The 22,469-nt window shown below is 36.1% G+C and overlaps 1 protein-coding gene across 11 annotated transcripts in view; it reads right to left on the bottom strand.

The window, feature by feature from the left end:
• The window catches only part of Med12l (mediator complex subunit 12L), a 305,898-nt gene that overhangs the window by 11,733 nt on the left and 271,696 nt on the right, over positions 1-22,469 (bottom strand). For 10 of the 11 annotated variants that reach the window (XR_004515566.1, XR_004515567.1, XM_033759546.1 and 7 more), the window contains 4 exons: positions 16,473-16,562; positions 14,706-14,935; positions 13,001-13,154; positions 9,596-9,709 (listed from right to left, as the gene is read on the bottom strand). Coding sequence is in view for 9 of the 11 variants with exons in the window: in XM_033759546.1 (XP_033615437.1) it covers positions 9,596-9,709; positions 13,001-13,154; positions 14,706-14,935; positions 16,473-16,562 (588 nt within the window). In the remaining 2 variants the exon portion in view is untranslated. Of the gene's footprint in view, positions 1-9,595; positions 9,710-13,000; positions 13,155-14,705; positions 14,936-16,472; positions 16,563-22,469 lie in introns of those variants that run through there. The other variant, XM_019207646.2, reaches the window with a different exon arrangement.

Below are 22,469 nucleotides of genomic sequence, written 5' to 3' on the forward strand. Positions count from 1 at the left end.
GGGAGGAGGGGGTGAGGGGAGGGCGGGGACAAGGGGAAAAAATGAGAACCAAGACCTGTCATGTAAAGGTACAAGATCCCAACGATGAATGTAACTGTATTGTATACCTAAATTGCACCAATAAACTCAACGAGGAAAAAAAAATCAATTGTGTCTTCATAAAACAGGGGAATCTGAACACATATATGCAAACAGGAAGAACCCACCAGAACATAAAGGCAGAATTCATGGTTCTACAAACCAAGGAAAGCCAAAGATGGCCATAAACTACCCAAGTAGAGGAGAGGCATGAAAGAGACTCCATCAGAGCCTGCAGAAGCTCACCCTGCTGATACCTTGATCTTGAACTTCCAAGTCCTGTCTCACATTGACAGGCTGTACATCTCTGTTGTTTATGTCACTCAGTTTAGGTACTTTGCAAGGCAGTTCTAGCAAGTTAATACCACCTCTGAAGACATTCTACCCAAAACCCAGTACCCATGTGCAGTGTTGATATTTAGCCATTTCCTATAATTCTAAGTCCTCTGGAGGAAGCATGCACTGGACTTCCTTGGCCTTCCCTGTAACATCTGGGAGGTGGCGGTCCCTACTGCATATGCTGAATTCAATTGTGAATTTTCCGTCAGCAGATAGCGGCAGGAAAGTCATATGAAGGGTGGTGGTTGTGCTACCATTTACATTTCTCCCTTGATACAGCATGAATCAGAACCCTGAATGAGTCAGAGCTCAGCTGGCCTCAACAGCCAGTGTATCACCCTCTTCTCTGGCAAAGAGAGAGAGGAGCTGAATGCAGAACTCTGGCCGCTGAGAAGAACTGGATCTGCTAAAGATGTTTTTAATAAATGGAAACAAGTGTATTTATACACACGCAATAAACTGCACTGGAAATAAATCAAAGGAACAATGCCAAGAGATAAAAGGAAATACAGAATTTTCTTAATATTACTGAGACTTTAAGCTATTACTGTTGTAAAGATACATATAAGCAGTGATAATTTGTTCTTATATTTCTATTTTTCTTTATTCTAAGACCAAAAAATAGAATATATCAAAATATCCTTAGCAGCCCTATTTTTAAAACCGGCCACACTCTAAATGCGTAACAGTGGATGAGGTTGTTAAGCAAATGATAGCAGAGTAATAGAAGAGAATGACTTCATTACATGCTGCTTAACATTACAAAATGGTGAATATATCAATAAAAGCATATGTTCTATGAGCAAGTGTGTGGCTTATTTTGGAAAACGACAAGTGTGCAGCAGAAATTCAATGTGTATTCTGACTTTTTGGGGTGGAATGCTCTGTAAATATCTGTTAAGTCTTTGTTCAAGGGTTTGGTTGAGTTTTAGTATTTCATTGGTTATTTTTTGTTTGGTTGATCTATGTATTTGTGACAGTGGGGTATTGAGGTCCCCTACTACTACTACATGAAAGGATAAATAAGAATCAAATGTATAATAGGTAATGTGAAATAGGAAGAAAAGTTCAAAGAGAAAGGGAAAGTAAGAGGTATAGGGGAAAGGAATAAAGGAATAAATATGAGAAAAGGAAAAAAAGGAAACAAAGTCTTTGTAAATAGGGATGTGTGGAGGTGTTGAAGGGAGGGCAGGGGAAAGGGGAAAAATAAAAATCAAGATGTATCATGTACATTCCCAATGATGAATGTCATCACACTGTACACCTAAAATGTACCAATAAACTTAATGAAAAAAAGCATATGTACACAAAAGAAGTATACCTTAAAGACAAATTACAATGATGTATCATTCCAAGATTATTGACCATACCTTCTAATCTGAAATCTAACACTCCACATCTAAACATTTAAACTTTTAAAAACATTTAAAATTTCCTAGGCCATCCTTACACATTTGTAGTATTTTTGTCTAAATGCTGACTGTATTACAAATAGAGCTATAACTGTTAAAAACAACACAAAATGCTTCTCAAGTTTAAAAACTTCAGTGGAAAACAAAAAAAAACCTTTAAAAGGCCTATTGTGGCTTTCCTCTTCATTCAAATTTCCTTGAATGAAGGTTTTTATTTCTCTGAAATGACTTTTCCATGAGTATGAGAAAAAAAGTCATATACCCATGCTCCAAATAACATGCACCATCCCTAGAATAGTAGTATTTTAAGCTAGTGAAACACAAGTTTTCAACTTTAAAAATTCCCATATATTACAAATCAAAACTGAATAAAAATGAATGCTTTATAGATCATTTATTACATATTCATTAAACTATAAGATGAGTAGGAAACACAAAATCCCTTATATATGCCTTAATTCTAGTGGATCCTGGGGAAAGTCTCGTCGTAGTCCTATATAAGCTGGTCCCTACTTCAAACTATAATAAATCTGAAGATAATTTCTACGCCAGTACCATCAAGATAACTTCTCTAGCCAAACCAAACATTTTTTGTTTACTTTACACAAGAATAATTATTGTATTTCAGGCACTTCATAGTAATATACATCTGAAAGTTGTAGCATGATTATCTAGGAATAACACTAATTTTAAACCCTTAAATATTTTACGCACTTTTACAATTTGTATTGGTACGTTTGCAGTACGTAATGAATGTAATCCTAATGGGGAATTGGCACATGTCTATAACACATCTTCACTCTTTGTTTCACTCCCTTTTTCCTTCAAACTCTTGGTCCCCCCTTCTCTTTTCCAAAAAATTTATCTCCCTATTTATTTCCTATTGTCCATCCTTTATTTTGCCCTTTATTTAAATATTGGTTTCTTTTTTTTTCAGCTTTGAGTTTATTGGTACATTTTAGGGATACAGTACAGTTACATTCATTGTTGGGATCTTGCACCTCTACATGACAGGTCTTGGTTCTCATTTTTTTCCCCTTACCCCTGCCTTCCCTTCACCCCCTCCTCCCCTCCCCATCTACAAACACTTTATTTCCATCTTTTCATTATCTCACATTTTTTTCTTTTCCCTTATTACCCTTCCCCTACCCATCCCACCTTCCCTACACTTTTAGCTCCTTTCTTCCCATTTCTAAATGTCAGTAATCTTATTAGGATCTTCTGTATTATTGCAGTTTATTCACACCAGGGAAACTATTCGGTATTTACACATGTGTGACTTATTTCACTTAGGAGTATATCTTCAATATGTATCCATTTTCCTATGAATGAATCTATTTCTTATATGAAAGAAACCATGAGATATTTAAGCTTGCATGTCTGAATCATTTTATTTAACATTATGGTCTCAAAGTGCATCCATTTTCCCACAAATTACTCAAGTTATCTTTCTTTATGGCATAGTAGTACTCCACTGTTACAGCTTTTGTCTAAATGCACCCCACCCCCCAGCCCCAAAGCCTCATGCAGACATAGATAGGGCTTTTTCAGAGGTGGTTCAATCTAGAATGTGTGACGCTGGGATCACTGACTGGTTTGGCGTCTGCCCTAAGCCGGATAGCCTAGAAAGAATATAAAAGGGGCAGAAAGAAGCTTCTTTTCCACTTAGTTGCTTTGCTACCTTCTGCCTGCATTGAACTGCTTCTCCTCTGTGATGTCCTCTGCCATACCTCCCTGCTTTGGAGCCAGCCGATTATGGACTGAAACCTCTACAAACTGTGAACCAAAATAAACCTTTCCTCCTTCAACTTTGGGTTTAGGGTATTTTGTTTCAGCCATGAGAAAAGTAACTAAGATATTCACTGCGTATAAAGGCCACATTTTCTTTATCCATTCATCTGTTGATGGACATATAAGCTGCTTCCAACATTTGGCTATAGTGAGTTGTGTAGCTATGAACATGGGTGTGCAAGGATCACTGTGATATGCTGTCTTAACTCTTTCAGTAAGATACTGTACCTGGAAGGGAAATAGTTGGGTCAAACTGAAATTCTATTTTCAGGAATCTCCACACTAATTTCCATGGTAGGTTCACTAGTTTGCATTTTCATTAACAATGTAAAAAGGCTCTTTCTCCCAGTAGCCTTACTAGTATTTTTTATTATTTGATTTCTTGATGATAGCCACACTTTCTGGAGTAAGGTGGAAACTCGGTGTTGTTTTAATTTGCAATTCCTAATGGTCAGAGATGTTAAACATTGTTTTATGTATTTATTGAGCATTTACACTTCTTTTGAAAAGTGTCTATTTCAGTTTCCTATTTCTTGATTGGGTCTTTTATCTATGGAGCTCTAATTTTTGGACTTCTTTATATATCTTAGATATCAGGTCTCTGAGGACGAGCTGGCAAAATTTTTTCCCCTTCTGTAGACTGTCTCTTCACTGTTGGTTGTTTCTTTTGCTGCACAGAGCTTTTCACTTGTTAAGATTCCATTTGTATATTCTTGGTGCTATTTCTTGCACAACTAGTGTTCTGTACAGAAAGTCCTTGCCTATGACTCTATCATCAAGAGTTTTACCTATTTTATCCTCCAGTTGTTTCTGTTTTAATCTTGTGATCTTTGGGGCTGGGGATTTAGTTCAGTGGTTCTGCCGCCTGCCTCACAAGTACAAGGACCTGAGTTTGATCCCCGGTACAAAAAAAAAAAAAAAAAAAAAAAAAAAATCTTGTGATCTTTGATCCATTTTTACTTCAAATTAATGCATGACGAGAGACATAGATGTAGAATTAATTTTCTGTGTGTAAATTTCCCAGCTCCATTTGTTAGAGGGTATCTCTCTTCCATATATTTTTGGCACCTTTGTCAAAGATCAAATAGCTGAATGTGCCAGGAGTTGTTTTTGCATTCTCTCTTCTATTCCCATCACAAAAACACAGGTCTGTTTTGTGACAATACCATGCTTTTTTTTTTTTTAACTTTTTTAACCACCATAGCTTTGTAGTATAATTATGAAGTCTGGGATTGTGATGCATCCTGCCTTGCTCAAGACTGCTTTTGCTATTTAGGGTCTCTTCTGGCTCCACATTCATTTTAGGACTGTTTAGTTCTGTGATAAATTCTATTGGTATTTGATTGGGACTGTGTTAAAACTGCATTGTTTGTGAATATGGCCAGTTTGACAACATTGGTTTTGCCTATCCAGGAACAGGGGTTCCACTTTCTTTTTTTTCTTCTTTTTTTGGTTTTTTTGAGACAGGGTCTCACTATGTAGTTCAGACTGTTCTGAAACTACTATGTAGCCCAGGCTGGTCTTGAACTCACAGCGATCCTCCTGCCTCAGCCTCCTGAATGCTGGGATTACAGGCGTGCGCCACCCCGCCTCGCTAGGGGTTCCATTTTCTGATGCCCTCTTCAATCTCCCTCTACAGAGTACTACACTTCTCAGTGCAGAGACTAGACTAACTCCTAAGTATTTAATTTTTCTTGATGCAACTGTGAATGGTACTGTTTTCCTAATTTCCTTCCCAGTGAGTTCATTAGTGGTCTACAGAAATGCTGGTGTGTGTGTGTGCGTGTGTGTTGATTTTGTACAGCTATGCTACTGAATTTGGTTAATTCTAAGAGTCTTTTGATGGAATTTTTGGGATCTACTACTATCATCTGCACGTAATGATCTGATTTTTCTCTTCTATACACACCCCTTTTATTTCTTTCTCTAGTCTGATGGCTCTGGTCAGTTTTTCAAGAATGTATCAAACAGGAGTGGTGATAGCAGACATCCTTGCCTTGTTCCTGATTTTACAGGAAACACTTTCAACTTCTCCCCATTTTTTTCAGCTTTAATTGAGTTTATTGGTACATTTTAGGGATATGGTACGGTTACATTCATTGTTGGGATCTTGTACCTCTCCCCATTTTAAATGATGTCAGCTGCTGGTTTGTCATAAAATGGCTTTTATCAGATTGAATTAAAGCCCTCCTATCTATTTTCTTCAGGATTTTTATCATGACCAGGTGTTGGATTTTTTTTATCCCAAAGGCTTTTTCTGTGGCTATTGAGATAATCACGTGATTTTTGTCCTGGCTTCTGTTTATGTGATGCATCACATTTAGAGTTTTGCATAGGTTGAAACATCCCTGCATCCCTAGGATGCAGTATACTTGGTCATGATGTATGGTCTTTTTAATAATTTGCTGTATTCTGTTTGTTAGCATCTTTTTGAGAATTTTTGTGCCTACATTAATTAATAACACTGGCCTGTTGTTCTTTTTTTTTTGGTTGGGACCTTGTCTGGTTTTGGAATCAGTGTAATGTTAACTTCCAGGGACTTCCCTTTCAATTTCACTAAAGAATCTGAGGAGCATTAGTGTTAGGTCTTCCATGTAGTTCTTGTAAAATACAGAAGTGAATCCATTGGGATCTGGACTTTTCTCAGTTGGTAGTTTTTTTTGTTTGTTTGTTTGTTTTAAATTACTATTTCAATTTCACTGGATTATTCAGGGTTTATATTCTTGGTTCAGTTTTGGTAATTCACACGTATCTGGGTCTCTATCCATTTCTTCTAGATTCCCCATTATACTAAAGTACAAGTTTCAAAGTAGTTACTAATAATTTCCTGGATTTCATTGGTATTCATTCTGATTTCATCTTTTTCATTTCTAATTGCACCGATTTGGTCTTTTCTTTCCTTTTTTGGTAAGACTGGTTAATACACTTGTCTATTTTGTTTATTCATTAATTTTTGTTCTGATATTTATACTTTCTTGGAGTTGGGCTGTTCTTATTCTAAATTTTCTAGGTGCATCCTTAAGTTATTTATTTGAGTTCGTTCTGGTTTTCTGATGTGAATATTTGTAGCGACTATTTCCCTCTTTCACTGTGTCCCATAGGTTCTGGTATGTTGCACTGGCATTATTATTTGATTCTAGAAACTCTGTAATTTCTTCTATGACCCACTGAATATTCAATGGTATATATTTTTAATTTCCATGCATTTGCATAACTTCTGTGGTTTCTTCTGCCATTGATTTCTAGTTTCTCTGTGTTTTGATCTAATGATATGCATATTTTACACATCTCTTTATATTATAAAGCAATAAAAGTTTAGTAGTAGGTGGATGAAAATCCAAAGGGAAAAGTTCCAGCTACTGTTGGCTTAAAGATGTCAATCTAAGTTTGCTGAAATTAACTTGAACCCATAAATTTTTGGGCTGAGTCAGTATTTTTGAAAAGTAAAGCAATCAAAGATGAAAGTTATATATCTGTGTGACTAAATATAGAAGTTTTCAATATATACAAAATACAGACATTATATAGAATAAATTTAAACAGATTATAGAGATATTTTTGTGAGTGACACATTATACATATTTCATATAGGGTTATTTATTTACATGTATGAATTAAAGTTTAAAAAGCTGGCTGTATGTAATATCATAATCATATATTCCATAGCAACTGAAGGGGTCTTAAATTTAAAGCCTGCATTTTTGTTAAAATAGGTATGACATAACCATTTTCTTATTAGCAACTCTTAGCCAAATTATTAATCAAATTATCATTTGTGAATTTGCATTAAATCTTGAAAGAGTTTAATTACATAGTTATTTCACTAATACTTTACATAATCCAGCTAAGGACAGCATTACAGAATGAGAAGTCTTGTTTTAAATTAGAAAGAAAAAAAAAGGCTAAAGATTTGCCAAGTCGGCATCAAATATTTCAAACTCTCAACATGACATAATTTACAGATACATTATTCATTTTTTGGATTACTATCAAATACTCTCACAATTTTTATTGTATTAGAGTGAGACTGCTATAATTTTTGTACTGCTTGACACAATACTATATAGTACCTAATATAAGGAGAATTTGTAAATCACTAAATTTAATCTGACTGATGCTATATGTAACAATACTGAGTATAGCTGGAGGAAGAATTTAAACTCTAATAATTATACATTTTAAAATCAAAGAGTAATGTGTTAGAACTCACATTTAAAATATGACTTAAACATAGGAGCCCCTCCCACAATGTTTGTAAGCAACAGTCAATTTGTGCTAATGAGCTTCTGATGACGAAGAAGCAACAATGTTTACATACTGCTTCTACTTAAAAAGGATTTTTAAAGTGGATTACAAAAATTGCTACAGCATCTTAAAAAATTAAAGGATTCGAGATAAAAGAAAAGTTAGATTCATGATAAAGAACATTAAAAATGGAGTTTAAACTGGGCAAAGTAAAGGCTTGGTAAGTGTACCAGAAATTGTCCTATTTCAGCTCATCACACTGGATTTGTGTTCTATCTGGACACAGTCCTTTAAATACTTAATGCTAATTAATTTCTTCCTAATGTACTATTGCACTGCCATGCTGCTTCTGATTTTCTACAAAGTTGTGAAACCATCCATCCTCAAATCGTCCATACCAGCGTTTTCCGGAATGAGCTGTCTATAGTAGCCTGCTCATATAGGTAATACTGACAAAATTCACATTTCTGAGTTACATGGAAAATCCTCTCAATTCTTCCTCTTAAGTATTCTTCCTCTTAGTTCCTCGATTCATGAACACTTTTGTCTGCCAAAAAATTGGTTCTTCAACAGAAGCATTTGGCAAAACTTTGTTTTGGTTCGCAAACTGCCAAGGGTGACAAACACGATCACTGCCATCTTTTCCACACAAACACAAACACAGCCATCTTTTCCAAAATGGTAGAACAAATTAAATTCATGAACCGAGGTACCATTGTATTTATTTTCACATATATTCCTGATACTATGTGGTAAGTGATATAATCATAAATGAGTGCTGAGTGCTTCCTTTTAAAAGGTATTTACCTAAGTAAACAGAAAAAGAAGACAAGTGAAAGGAGTAAGTAAATAAAAAAATAGGGATATGAAACACAAAAGTAATGGTTACTGTGAATTACTGAGGTTTATGAAACTGATGTCATGTATTATTTCTAAATTTTATTTGTACGGCTAGAGGATTGTACTATTGACGGCTTTTCTTATATGAGCAACCCAAAATATAGAGAGCAAAATACAATGTAGATAATAGGAAGAAGGGAGATCTTTTCAAACAAGAAAAATGATCTTTTTCTAAAAAAAAAAAAGGAAGTGGGAAGAGATGGGGAAAAAAGAATGGAAGGCTTTTGTGAATGGAATGGGGACGGAGGCAGAAGGAGCAGGCAGGGCTGATTCTCAAAGTAAATTCTAACTGGCAGAAAACAATTTCTTTAACATCATTAAAGACCACATTTTAGAAAGCTCTCCAAAGCTTTTTGTAAATAGCAATGTAAGATCATCTTCTACACATACATACCAAATCATAATTCTAGCTGGGCCGGGGATTTAGCTCAGTGGTTCCAACACCTGCCTCACAAGCACAAGGTCCTGAGTTTGATCCCCGGCACACACACACACACACACACACACACACACACACTCACAAATAATAATAATAGTAATTCTAGCTTACTTTAGAATAACTTAATATTTCAATGTAAATATTTAAGTCCATGGAATAGTCGAAAACTTTTCAGGAGGAAAATGGTTTAACCTATTGAATTACAATTACATTTGTATTTTTCCATGAAAACAAATATGTCAAATACAACAAAACTCTGATTCAGTTTTAGGGGAAAACTACTATGGTATATTTAAGCTATTTCAATTCTTTACAAGCTAATGGACATAAAAATGCAATCCGCCTTCAAAGAAGAAACCCACATGTCTGAGTCCAAAATACCAGGCCTTACCAAAGGCTGCTGGGGCTGCATTGCTTGGAGACCAAGACTCTGATTCTGGGGCTGAGAGGGTTGCTGGGGCAGGGGGGGCTGCTGAGGCTGTGGGGGCTGCTGTGGCTGCTGCATCTGCAAAAGAAGAAAAAAATATATCCTTAAAGCAAAGGGGTTACTATTACCTTGGAATTTCTTTCTGCCATATCTTTTCTCCAATTCTAAAGCAGCAAAAATGTGTCATTTTAACAATGAGGTTACTTTCTGAGGAACATGTCATTAGGTGATTTTGTCATTGTCTGAATACTGTGTACACACACAAACCTAGATGTACAGACCCTACTACACATCTAGGCTTCACAGTTTGTGGAAGTGTGTATGCACATGTCCCAAAATAATATGGGATTAAATCATGCACAAGAGAAATACAAGATGTATCTGCTGCTGAGGAAACAGTTTAAAATAAACATTTTTTCTTAAATAAAAAGAATGTATTTTAACATCATAGAAAGTACATAAGGAAAAACATAAATGATCATTATTTATGATCATTTCAGCTACTGTATTGCGTGCTGACCATAGACATACAAGTCATACTTTTGTACAACTGGCAGTGCAAAGGTAATAAAAGAGTCAGGTCCCCGCCCCAGCAGCCCTTTATGTTTTTCCAGGAGGCCTGCTCAGATGGCTCTGACACCAAGCCCTCTTCCTCTTGGGTCAGCGGTCACTGTGTACCTCATCTGGCACCGTATGGGGACTTCTTTTGTAAGTACTGTTCTAACTTTCTTCACATCGTTTGCCCTTCCACATGCATACTGTCTATCTGATCGGAGAGATGAGCACAGCTCAGTAGCTATTTCGTTCTCTGCGACACTTGGAGGTACCTCTCAGGAATTAATTTTTAATCTTTGAAGGAAGATACAGATTAGCTCCAGTGAGAAGATGTGAAATAAATTATCAGCATAAAACTAGAAATAATGCCAAGAGACAAAATTGGATCAAACACACAGCTCTTGGGAAACACTTCCAAGTCATGGAAAAAACAAACTAGATATTCACCCTGTGGGATATAGACAAGAGAAAAATAGAAATAATTGCTTTCTCCCAATCACCTTTAAAATTTCCTCCACCTAAATATTATATCCTTGAGATATCAACACAAGATTCTTTCATTCTTTGCATTTTTCCAACTTGGTTTGCAGAATATCCCCCAGATTATGTCTTCTTTAGAGTAAGGCACTAAACAGCTACTACTAAACAGCATTTCTAAGTGACTGCGCATGGATATGGATTCCTATCAAGAGATGTGCGTAGGGTCACTCCCAACATGAATAATAAAAGGTTGAACCAGAAATACATTACTGCAGCTTGACACTAACTGCCCATCTGGCTTCTGGGAACTCTTCCAAGGAAGACGAACCCAACTTGATAATCATACACACACTTTTCTTCTTTATGGAGGCAGCCAATCACCAAAAGGGAATAAATGTAATTCAGACACAGGAACAAATCACTTTTTCATTATCTCCAAGGAATGTACTATTGATAAGAAAAATCACCAAAAAGGTATACTACGCTATTAGGGATAAAAATAAATACTACTCAATGAGAAAAGGTTTTCCATATTTATATCCTTGAAAAAAAAAACTGTAAAATAAGGTTAAGTAAACAACATAGTAACTTTCCTCAGTGATTTGGAAATTAGAGATTTTTAAATTAAGGGAAATACAAATAGCAGCCTTTAAAAAATTCAAAAACATATATCCTCATAAATTGTGAAAAAATGATTTAAGAAAATACCACTATTAATGGTCATATTAATAAGATCAATAGTAACATTATCAAAAATAATACTTTACTTGGATTTTCATATTTAATCACTGCTATACATTTAAGAGGTTGGCATTAAATTATTTCCATTTTATTGATTACAAAAGTGAAGAATAGAAAGTTCTTAGCATCTTGGAAATGACTTCTCTACAATGAATAGGATTGGCCATACTTCCAGAAACCAAATACCGGCTATTATAAATGTCGTGATGCAAATATTAAAACATTTTATCAAGTCAAAAATTAGAATGCAACTAATGGCATCTTACAACTAATGGCATCATTAGTGAAACTTAGTTCTACCGAGGACTTGTGTTGGAGTCTGCTTATCACATGCTGATACTATTAACCAGAATTTTGGAGATCAGGCTAGATTCGTACCTCAAATCATTTGAGCCTATGGTCCCGACTTCCTTCTGCTCAAGGCTGAGACACTTAACTTCCTTTGCTGTTTCTTCCTGCAGGACAGCTTTCTTTCCCTCTGATCTCACGCCCAGGGAATAGTTCATGGGTATCCCAACTCACCAGGTTTCCCATCCCCTGCCCCACCCCCCTTTTTTTTATTGTTTTGGTGATTGAAGCCAGGGCTTTCTCACTGGGTTACACCCTCAGCCCTTTTTATTATTTTTTATGTTGGGATGAGGTGTTGCTAAGTTAAATTGCCCAGGCTAGACTCAAAGTTTTTTGTCTTTCTTTGTAGTACATAAAATAAGATTTTATCTTATCTCAAGTTGGAAAGGTGTTAAGATTAGAGGTCAGCTAACTGTCACCAGGAAATCCCCACCCAACAACATAGGACAAGACTGCTAATTACAATATGAGGCTGAACTGTTAATAATGAAGATGAATGACATGGATAAACATAATTGCTCATATTTCTGAAATGAGGAAATAGAAGTAAAACTATGTTAATGAGAGGAAGTCTTTAGGACTTTATATATTTACATCAAATAAATAAATGACAGTCCCCTGGATTCTAAAATAGACAAGAATAATATCCCTTGAATTACCCTCCTTATAGTCCTCCAATTTCTTGGTCAAATCAGATTCTTTAATAATCATTTTTGGATTACAGACTTCTCAGAAACTGGTGAAATCCCTGGAAGTTCAGGAGCCTTTCGGTCTGCGTGCATGTTTCATGTATATGAGATTCTCCAATCAAATTGCAGGCATTCAGTTAAAAAAAAATGCCTGGGCAAGCTGAGGCCTACTGTTAAAAGAAAGGCATCCAGGGCTGGGGATTTAGCTCAGAGATTCCGCCACCTGCCTTGAAAGTACAAGGACCCAAGTTCGATCGATCCCCAGCACAAAAAAAAGAAAAAGAAAAAGAAAGGCATTCATATGACCCCTGAATCTGTGAAAGAGGAAGGAAGCTCTGCAGAATGTGCTCTCCTGTCTGTAACCTGACAGATGCACAATAAAGGAGAACATTTGCCAAGTTTGAAATAAATTGCACCAGTTCACTACTAGTGTCAAAGACACGGGGGCTCCTGGGACTAGGCAATTAAAATCTAATGGATCTTTTATTTTGTAAGTCTGCTGCATATTTGCAGTGTTTGAAGGGAGAGTCATGGCCCTCAGATCCTTGCCCCCTACCTGGAAGAGTCTCTGCTGCTGTCGAGCTTGTGGCTGTCTGGGTCTCATGGGGTCCTGAGGCAGGGGCACCACAAGGTTTGGATGTGCAGAAGGCAAAACAGCATCAATTCCCCCCGCCACCAGAGGGCTCTGCTGTAAAGCCTGATGGTTCAGTCTGTCGAAGATAATGCAACCTGTTTTCAGGCCCATGTATACCATCGAAGTTTTAATCAGTGCCACGAGTACATTACATACATCCACAAAGAAAATATCAGCGTCCAATAATTGCTTGTACATTTCAAATGAGAAAAAGACCAACAGTAAAATAAGAGACGCAACCACATGATAAAAAGAACAGCAAGCACTCTATTTAAGGCAAAATGACAGTCATATATAAATTACTTCTTAAAAATTAAATATTTTAATATTAAGTGACATTAACTGAACATTTACTTTGGAGAAAGCACTGTGCTAGCAGAGATCAGAAATGTATTATTTTATTTACAGTCCTCTCAAGTCAGCAGTTTTGTTATCCTGTTTTAAAATGAGAGAATAGAATCAAAGAAGTACTTTAACTAGGTTACTAAAAAAAAGGGCATACATGGGATTTGACAATAGTTTTTGAGGTATGAAGTTTAAGCTCATAGGCTATGCTATACAGCAACTTATTATAAAAATAGTTAATATAATGAATGTTTTCCAAATGAATTTATTTCCCGAACTCTCCAGTGATTACCTAGAGCTGACATGAACCCACTGATGGTACAAATAGGAGCCATCCAGCTGTGTATTATGCTGCGAAAGTCTGCATGACACTTAGTCCTTCAGGACGATACTATCTAGTAGTTGTTCTATGATGACTAAACTGATTTCTGTCACTGCTTTCCAAGAGCACAGCCAGCCATTAGCAATCGGGACTAGTTACATAATTTTCAGGTCTAGTTGCAAAACAAAAATGAGGAGCTCTCTCATCAAAAATCAGTAAGAATATCAAGAAATAACAAAACATCAAACCGAGAATGGGAGCTTCATAAACACAGAGCCCTGTGTGACTACACAGGCCACATTTTTGAAGCTGGCCCTTCTGGCCATATCTGGCCACCAAAGACTTGAAATGTGATGAGTAATGAGAAATTAAGAGTTTAATACAATTTAATTAGTCAAAATTTAAATAGCCACACATGGATTGCAGCTGCACAGTTATACCCTAGGTCTAAGGAGTATGATTAAAACAGGAGCTTAACAGAGTTTGCTATGATCCTGTTTTACTACTCATCCATGAGGAGAAAAGGGTAGAAATTAAGTTTTAGCAAAATTCTTGCAACTATTATGCACAATTAGTACTGAAATTATAAATATTATGACACTTATCTACAAATTCTAAGGCATTGCTAAAATGGTCAATAATTTTTCTCTTAGATGGTTTAGTTTAAAAAAAGTGGAGACATGATAGAATATTAGAGTTCACATTCTAATATCTAAAAATATTGCATCTATATCATGGAAGAAGGGGGTCAAAACTTCAGGGCCTTAAATAAAATAAGCAAGATGAGATATTCTTTATTTTGAACCTTTCCCTGCATCCTACTAAAAAAGAGATGCCAGAATATAAAGTATATGCAAATACACAATATACACTGTACTATACCATGGGCCTCGGAGAAGTGTAACAACATATCAGAATGTGAGGGTTTACTACTGCACTCATTATTTTTATTGGCATCACCTCTGAGAACTCGTCAAGGGCTGCAGGTACGGCGAGGCCTGCGGCTGCACATAGCCACTTGGCTGCTGCTGAATCTGTCTGAGTCTTTCCATTAGTGCAGGGCTGGAATGTGCAGCCGGGTAGACCCTGGAGCTGTAGCTGGGAGACAGAACCATACCGCCAGCCTGTTGCTGTGATGTTTGTTGCAAAGGCATCTGTGTTCCATACATCGTATAACCCTGGGGCATGGTCTGCAGGGAAGCACAAGGGAGAGAGTCAGCGCCCCATTTCACCACCCAGATTTTCCTCATATACACTGGAGACACAAAAGGATCTCTGTGAAATTATGCCTCAAAATATAAAACAGACTTCTGTCCTAAAGGCAGGCAGTCTACCAAGAAAGTTATAGAATGAATTGGTTGTATAATGATTCACCAGAAATTTCAGTTTAAAAATAAATGAATTTACATTTGGTTAAACTGGCTTTTAAGATCAGCTGCTTATTTTGAGGAAAGGGAAGCATATGTTTCTGTAGAGAAAGAATTAATATACAGATGACGTCGATGTTCAACAGATCCCAACATCATTAATATCATTTCTGAATTTAGCCAAAAAGATACCCATGCTCAATATAAATTATAATGGAGTATAGCTTCCCAACGTATGACTAATCTTTGGGTCTGATGGATATGTCAGCAGTTATTAATCAGTTAACAAAATAAAACAATACAAAACGACTCTTAACAGCAGGAAGGATGCTATCAATAGCAGGAACAACCAATGATTGTTCAATACCCTTTTGAGTTGCTTAGACCATTGCTCCTTTCAGTACTCTACCATTAATAATTGGAACATTTATTTTTCTACTCAATATTAACATACAAGTACAGTACTTATTTCTCCAAAGCTTGACGCCTTATGTAAAAGAAATTACCTGAGTTCCTATTGGATCATAAGACACAATTTATAGAACAGAATGTTGATTAAAGTAGAGCACAATTGAAACCTCAAAGCACTACAATCTTAAGGTCATTTTATGCCTCTGGTTTGTTGTTGGTTTTTTTTGAGACAGGTTTTTTTGCTTTGTAGTTCAGGCTGGCCTTGAACTCACAGCGATCCTCCTCCTCCTGACTCAGCCTCCCAAGTGCTAGGATCACAGGTGTGTGCCACGACACCCAGCCTCTGTCTTGGAAGACAGAGTAAATATAATGAACTTCCATCAAACAGCACAGATTGGTAAAGACTGAGGGCTCTGTGCCTGGGAGACCAAACATGATTTAACTTCAGTTGTGGACCCAAAATGAACTGCCAGCCAAATAGGAGTCTTGCCAGCAACACAGAGCTCCTGATTATGAGAGGAATAGGTTAAGAGTATATGGATGCAGAAATAATAAAATTATGAGCAGCTGAAGATTCAAATTAAGAATCTACTGTGTATATGGTGCTCTGCTAATTCCACACGTTGTCTGAAACCTTCACATCCTTTGCTTTATTTTGCAGACAAGAAAATCCAACCTTAGAGTAATATCTGTCATCATTAATATAGTTAAAATTATTTACATTTTTAATTGAAGGATTTCCTAAAATATTTATGCCCTTTTATCAATCCCGATAAACTTGTTCACATTACTGCTAATGGTTATTTCAAATGACAATTATGATGTATAAGGAGAAGTAACTAAGGTCTAGATCTGACAGGGAGTTGGTATCTGCTTTAGTGCTTCTCCTACTTCAAACAAAGAGCATTAAAAAATCCAGCAGCAGGATCTAGGAAGCAAATGTTGGTACCTGTGCTTGCTGTAGTCCTGGATACTGGGGCAGTTGAGGGGCGGGTCGTGCTTGTGCAGCAAAGAGAACAGCTTGGTCCCCTGGTTGGCCCTGGAAAACAAAGCCAAGGCAAACTCTTGATCATTGCAGTAACATGACTGAGTTGAATTTCTGGTCAAAAATCCAAATAATCCAAGACAGCAAGTCTCACTACAGGAATACAGAACTCACAGACTTTCAAACTGCACTAAACACTAGTTCTCATCAATTTTCTACGTGTGTACAGAGTACTGAATTTGTCTTCTTAGAAGACTACAGATGCTCCCAAAGATAACATGGACATAAACAGAATCCTAAGTTATCAAGTGTCTGTACAGCAGAGAGGCTCTGTGGTACCTTTCCAGTATACTGCAGGGTAGAAATTCCCCTCTGAGGTGAGGAAAAAGACCTGAGTCTCTAAGTGTAAAATCTGGAACCATAGGGCTGTACCATCCAGTGCCTTTAAAGGGAAAAAACTGGTAGATGCAAATGGCATAGAAAAATTTCATGACTTCTTAATGAGGTTTCTTTACAATGATCTAAAAATTGCCTATTTAGGCACGTATTCAAAGGAAAACTTGGGTACCCACTACAACTTTAATAATCACAGCAGCGATGGTGAACCTATGGCACGTGTGCCACAGACGGTTACCAATGAAAGCTCTAAGAGGTTTGCCATCACTGAATTAGACTATCGCCAATAAAAAGACTGTAAGTTGACACAAAAATAATTCTATGTACATGTAAAATAACACCAATTAATATCTGCTTCATCAGTCTTAGACGGATGTTTTAGACTTAGGAAAATAAATATACAGATGAGAACAGTGATATGCAGTTTTATGTTCTGATGGCAGAAGTTATTTTAAGGAAGCCTGCAGCAATAATCACAGAAAGAAACCTAGCTAGCTTCCTACTATCCATGGGTTTTTGTGGAACTTATTTTAAATGCTACTTTAAATGTGTTAAATCATAGTTAGATAAAACATTTTAATGTGTTTGGGAAGTAATGTAGATATTCTGAACAAGGAGAAAGAGAAAAACACTTAGCTTAAGAGGGAGAATATCAATATCATTAACAATGCAAATATACGATGTAGGCTTTTCTTTCTAATTCCCATTTTCTCAAAAGAGTCTCCAGGGAAGAAGAACCTTCCCCACGTTCTTCAGACAGGAGAAGCCAGGCTCAAAGGGCCTAAGGAGTGTGGCAAGCTCCCCCAGGCAGACTACAGAGCCATGACCTCAACGCCAGGGAGCCCGACCCCAAAGCCCACGGCTCCCTCTGTTGAGAAGAGATGCCTCCACGTGTAAATTAAAGACAAAAATATTTTAAGTACTCCTTGGGTGCTTATTCTATAAAGACTCGCAGCCTCAATCACCCCAATAAGAAACCTAAGGGAGAACCTCTATTAAACTTGTTAACGATACTGCAACTTAATGAATAAACCACACAGTCACTGGGCATCACTGATACACTGCAGCCTCTTCTATAGATCAGCAAAACACAAATTTCTAAGTTTACCCACTCTGGTATCTGTCCATGATAGCTTCAACAACAATCTAAATTTCCAGGACAGGGTTACATGAAGATGTGCTCATTAAGCTGTTAAATACTATTTCTAGGTGACTGGGTCTAAGAAAAATAGCCCACATTTCTGTGTGGTCATGGGGAACCTAAATCTATTCTGCTCAAGGCATCCAAATGGTTCTTAATCATCCAAATCTCTAGAAACATTAAATCACCAGATCTTTAAATATCACTCTTTAAATTAATTTAAAATTAATTCTCCTTGATATTAACTTCATATAAGGTTCCTCAGACATCTTTTTGGGCTTACTTTTGGAGACAAATACATGTATATATTCATTTTTACACAACAGAAGAAAATGGAACTATTTATATGTGAGTTAGAACATTGGGACTGACAGGTAATCTGTAATTCTCATGCCCTTTTTCGCCTTTGAGGGAAATAGCATGTGATCTTGCTTACTTATTCCTGCGGAATACACTAAAACTTACGTGGTGTGTGTGTGTGGAGACTACTAGGAATAAGATATATTGGAGCTACCAGGAACACTTTTTGACAATAAGCCTTACTATGGAATTAAGAATATAAACTAAAACTTATTTTTCTACGTAAACTATCACAAAAACTAACATTCAAGGAAAGGGACTATAATTTTAAAAGAAACAAGAAGAAAGGAATACAAAATTGAGATACAATTTTGACATGCTAAAATTCACCTTCAGGTACATGTGTGTGGACATATTATGCTCCCTCGTCACTGTCAGTTTTTCCTAATATAGTAGTTAGGTACCACAGGAGCTAACTGAGATACGCAATATGCACCCTGAGAAAATTACCAACATGCCAAGGTGATTAGCACTGCCCAAGTGCTCTATGGAAAATCTTGTCATTGTAGGTTGTCCTGAAAGGAAAATACCCTTATACCTCCTGCAAGCCTAAAATAGATTCCTACGTTTGATTTTCCTGAAGGAACACATTATATCAATTTTTTAAAACAATTGAACTTGTTGAACAAAGTATGCTATTTAATAACTTGAAAGAGTTTTTACAAATATTCAACAAGGACCACAATGTGGGAATGAGTGGAAAAAACTAAAGAGTGAAAATTTGAGATGTTTTTAGTACTGGAGTATTTTTAATAGGCCATGGTTTTGGCTGCGTTAAACCAAGAATATACACATAATGTATCATCTACACTGGACAGGCCAGGACAACAGAAATACGAAAAATAGAAATGTGCCCAGCAAATAGGGCACACAGTCATTTCGGTGATGCCATTTTCAGAAAACATTCTATGCTTTACTTGTTTTCTTTTTTTTTTCTTTCTGGTACCGGGGATTGAACTCGGGTCCTTGCGCTTGCAAGGCAGGCCACCGAACCGCAGAGGTGAATCCCCAGCCCTACTTATTTTCTTAATTTTGAGGAAGAGTTTTGCTTGCTTGCATGGTTGTCCAGGTTGGCCTTAAGCTTCTAAGCTTCGGATCCTCCCGCCTCGGCTTCCTGAACACATGAGATTATAGGCATGAGCACAGTCCGTTATTTTGTATTCGTTTCTTGCAGTGTCTGCACGTAGTAAATGCTCAGTAATTTAAAAGATCCAGAGGTAAACTGGGATTTGTATTTCAGCATAAATTACTTTACCAAGGACTTTTCAATTTCTTTGTGGTTCACAACACCATCTTTTGTTTTGAAAACTCATTCAATGGTTAGCATCTATAATGATTTCTTTCTGCCTGCATTAAAAAAGTTATTCATTTTCTATGTTTTTATTCTACTTGAAACAATGAGAAGCAGCATTAACTTTATATCTTTATAAATGGAAAAAAGACAGTACAAGTAAGGCATCCCCCACACCACACACACACACTCCCCAGTACTGGGATCAGAGGTGTGCGCCCAAAGTCCTGGTTAGAGCTGCTTTTTGATGGAATAGCCAAGTCCCCTATGGCTTCAAGCACATTATTAGGGAAGAGTGTAAGACACCTGTGTCCATGCTGGAGCTCTTCTCGCTCAGATACATTAAGGGAATGATTACCAGCTAAATGGGCACTCTAATGGTCAGATGAGCCTTCTCTACTTTGCAACCTGAGTTAATTCTCACACGTCATTTTCATGCAGTTTGCTTTAGGTTTACCTCTATAAACAAAATATAAATATATTATATTTTCTAAAATTTTCACTTCCTAAAAACTCCTAAAGAAGCTGTGTTCAGTACTGAGTCATCTTTCTAGCTTTCACAGGACAGTTTTTCTTGTTGCTATTTTTTAAATGAGACAGAAGTAGGTACAGTCAAAGAGATGCTGACTCAGAAGCCTTTTGCAACATTTGAATCTTGCCTCCAATAAGTTTAAATTTTTTCATATATCATCCTCAAACATCATTTTTATTTTTGGGGGGTCCTGTTCTTGTCTGTATTAGCAACTACTTTCTCAGCTAACTGAGCACATATGAAAATCTATTTCTAAAAATGGACTGGTTATACTTTTAATTAGTAGTCAGTATACATTATAAGCAGCAACATTTCACAATCAGGAGTTAGGAAACTTCTGTTATGTATATTCAATTTACTAGTAATTATTTCTTCAAATTCTTAATAAGTAACTTGCAATGGCTTTAAAGGCTATAGAGAGATAAACTATCTGGAAAACCACAAACACATTTTGTGACTGTTTTTGAAAACCGATTTTGGAAAATAAATGAAATGTCTACACAATGAAAATCAGTAGGTAGTATTTTATGAGTCACCTACCAGAAAGGGTTTTATTCATAACTCCTAGTCTGAAATTTACTTAGTGGTGCCCAAAACAAAACAACACACAGTGTGAATGAGAAGTTATGGTCATCATGTCATACTAGCTAGCTTTGGATGCAGACGATACAGAACAAATTCTGTAATTGTAAGAGGCTTGTTGATCACACATATTTAGTTTTTTTTGCGGGGAGGGTACCAGGCATGGTACTCAGGCCCTGGTGCTTCCAAGGCAGGCAGGAAAACCACTAAGCTAAATTCCTAGCCCATATTTAATATTTTTTAAGGTTTCACTTCAAATAAAAGTTGGGAATCAGTTAATGCTAAATGCTAGAACATCCTGATTCATTTTAAAACAAACAATAATGAATCTTTATACTTCAATAATATGTCCATAAATTAATATAACAATTGGCTAAGTATATATTCATTAAATTCCTAATATGGGATGTCAAACGTAACAACTGCTTAATAAACATATTCATTTCCTTCTTAATGTGAGATAATATTTTAAAATAAGAAATGTAAAAAGGACAGCAAAGACTAATTTGAATGAATTTTTAAAATTCACAGAATCTTTTGACTTTATATATTTAATAAAATATTTTGTCTGTAGGGATACGTTTTTAGACAAAAGTAAATGACTGATGCAATTTATTTTCCTCTGAATGACGTTATCATCTGAATAAATGCCCTACAGAAAACATAAGTTGTCTTCAATATATTTTTAAATTGTCATCTAATTTAAGTTTTTAAATAAAAGCCTCACTTGCTCTGTAATATGCCATAAAATGTTAAGAAAAATTGAGTATTTTCAGTTAACTTTCTGAACTTTCCTCTACTGAGATAACTTTTGGAAAAATTACCTATATAACAAGTATTTAATAAGCAAAGTATTTTCAAAGTTTGAATAAACAGTTAAGGATATTTTCACGAAAGTATAACGTTATCCATTAAATGTCAGTGAAACACGTAGACTTATATTCACATCTGAGATGTGTGCTCTTTTTTATTCTAATGCTTCTTGGATTTATGTTGTGAGTTGGCTACCTGATACAGAAACCTATAAGTAATTTAATGCAAAACATGCATTCTTAGCTAGCCCAGGCAAAGTAATATAGGGGAAGTCTCATAACATGCATGCACAAGACCTATGCTCAAAAGGAAAAAAACTTCTCCATACCGGAAAGGAAAACAGATGATGCATTTTGTTAAGAATTTGGGAATAGCCAGTGAGTGGGATGTGATGAGAACAGTGTATTTCACAACAATCACAGTTTTCATTATCTTGCATTGGCCTATAAATCAGCATGCCATGCGGTCTTCTAGTGATGATGTAAATTACTACAGAGAGAAGAAAGAGCTCGGGAATAGATGGGTTCAAAACTGGGATGGAAATGAAGGTGCACAAACTGGTCTATGCTCTCACGAACATTTATTGTTTTTATACCATACATGAACATCACGAAAATCTTAAGGTGATCAAAAGGGAAAACTTTCAGAAAAAAAATTCCATTAAGTTAACATGGTCAATGCATTCATAACTCTGCATTATACTCTCAAAAATAAACCAAGTAACAGTGAAATGAATACTGTAACTATTACCAGTTAAAAGAAGAAAAAAATCACTTCTCATTCTGATGTTCAAATGATAATGCTATAAAGAGTTACTTAAAAGAAAAAAAGAAAAAAAAAAAAAAA

Source organism: Fukomys damarensis, unplaced genomic scaffold, assembly GCF_012274545.1.
Source record: "Fukomys damarensis isolate Sample0158 unplaced genomic scaffold, DMR_v1.0_HiC HiC_scaffold_37, whole genome shotgun sequence".
Lineage (NCBI taxonomy): Eukaryota > Metazoa > Chordata > Mammalia > Rodentia > Bathyergidae > Fukomys > Fukomys damarensis.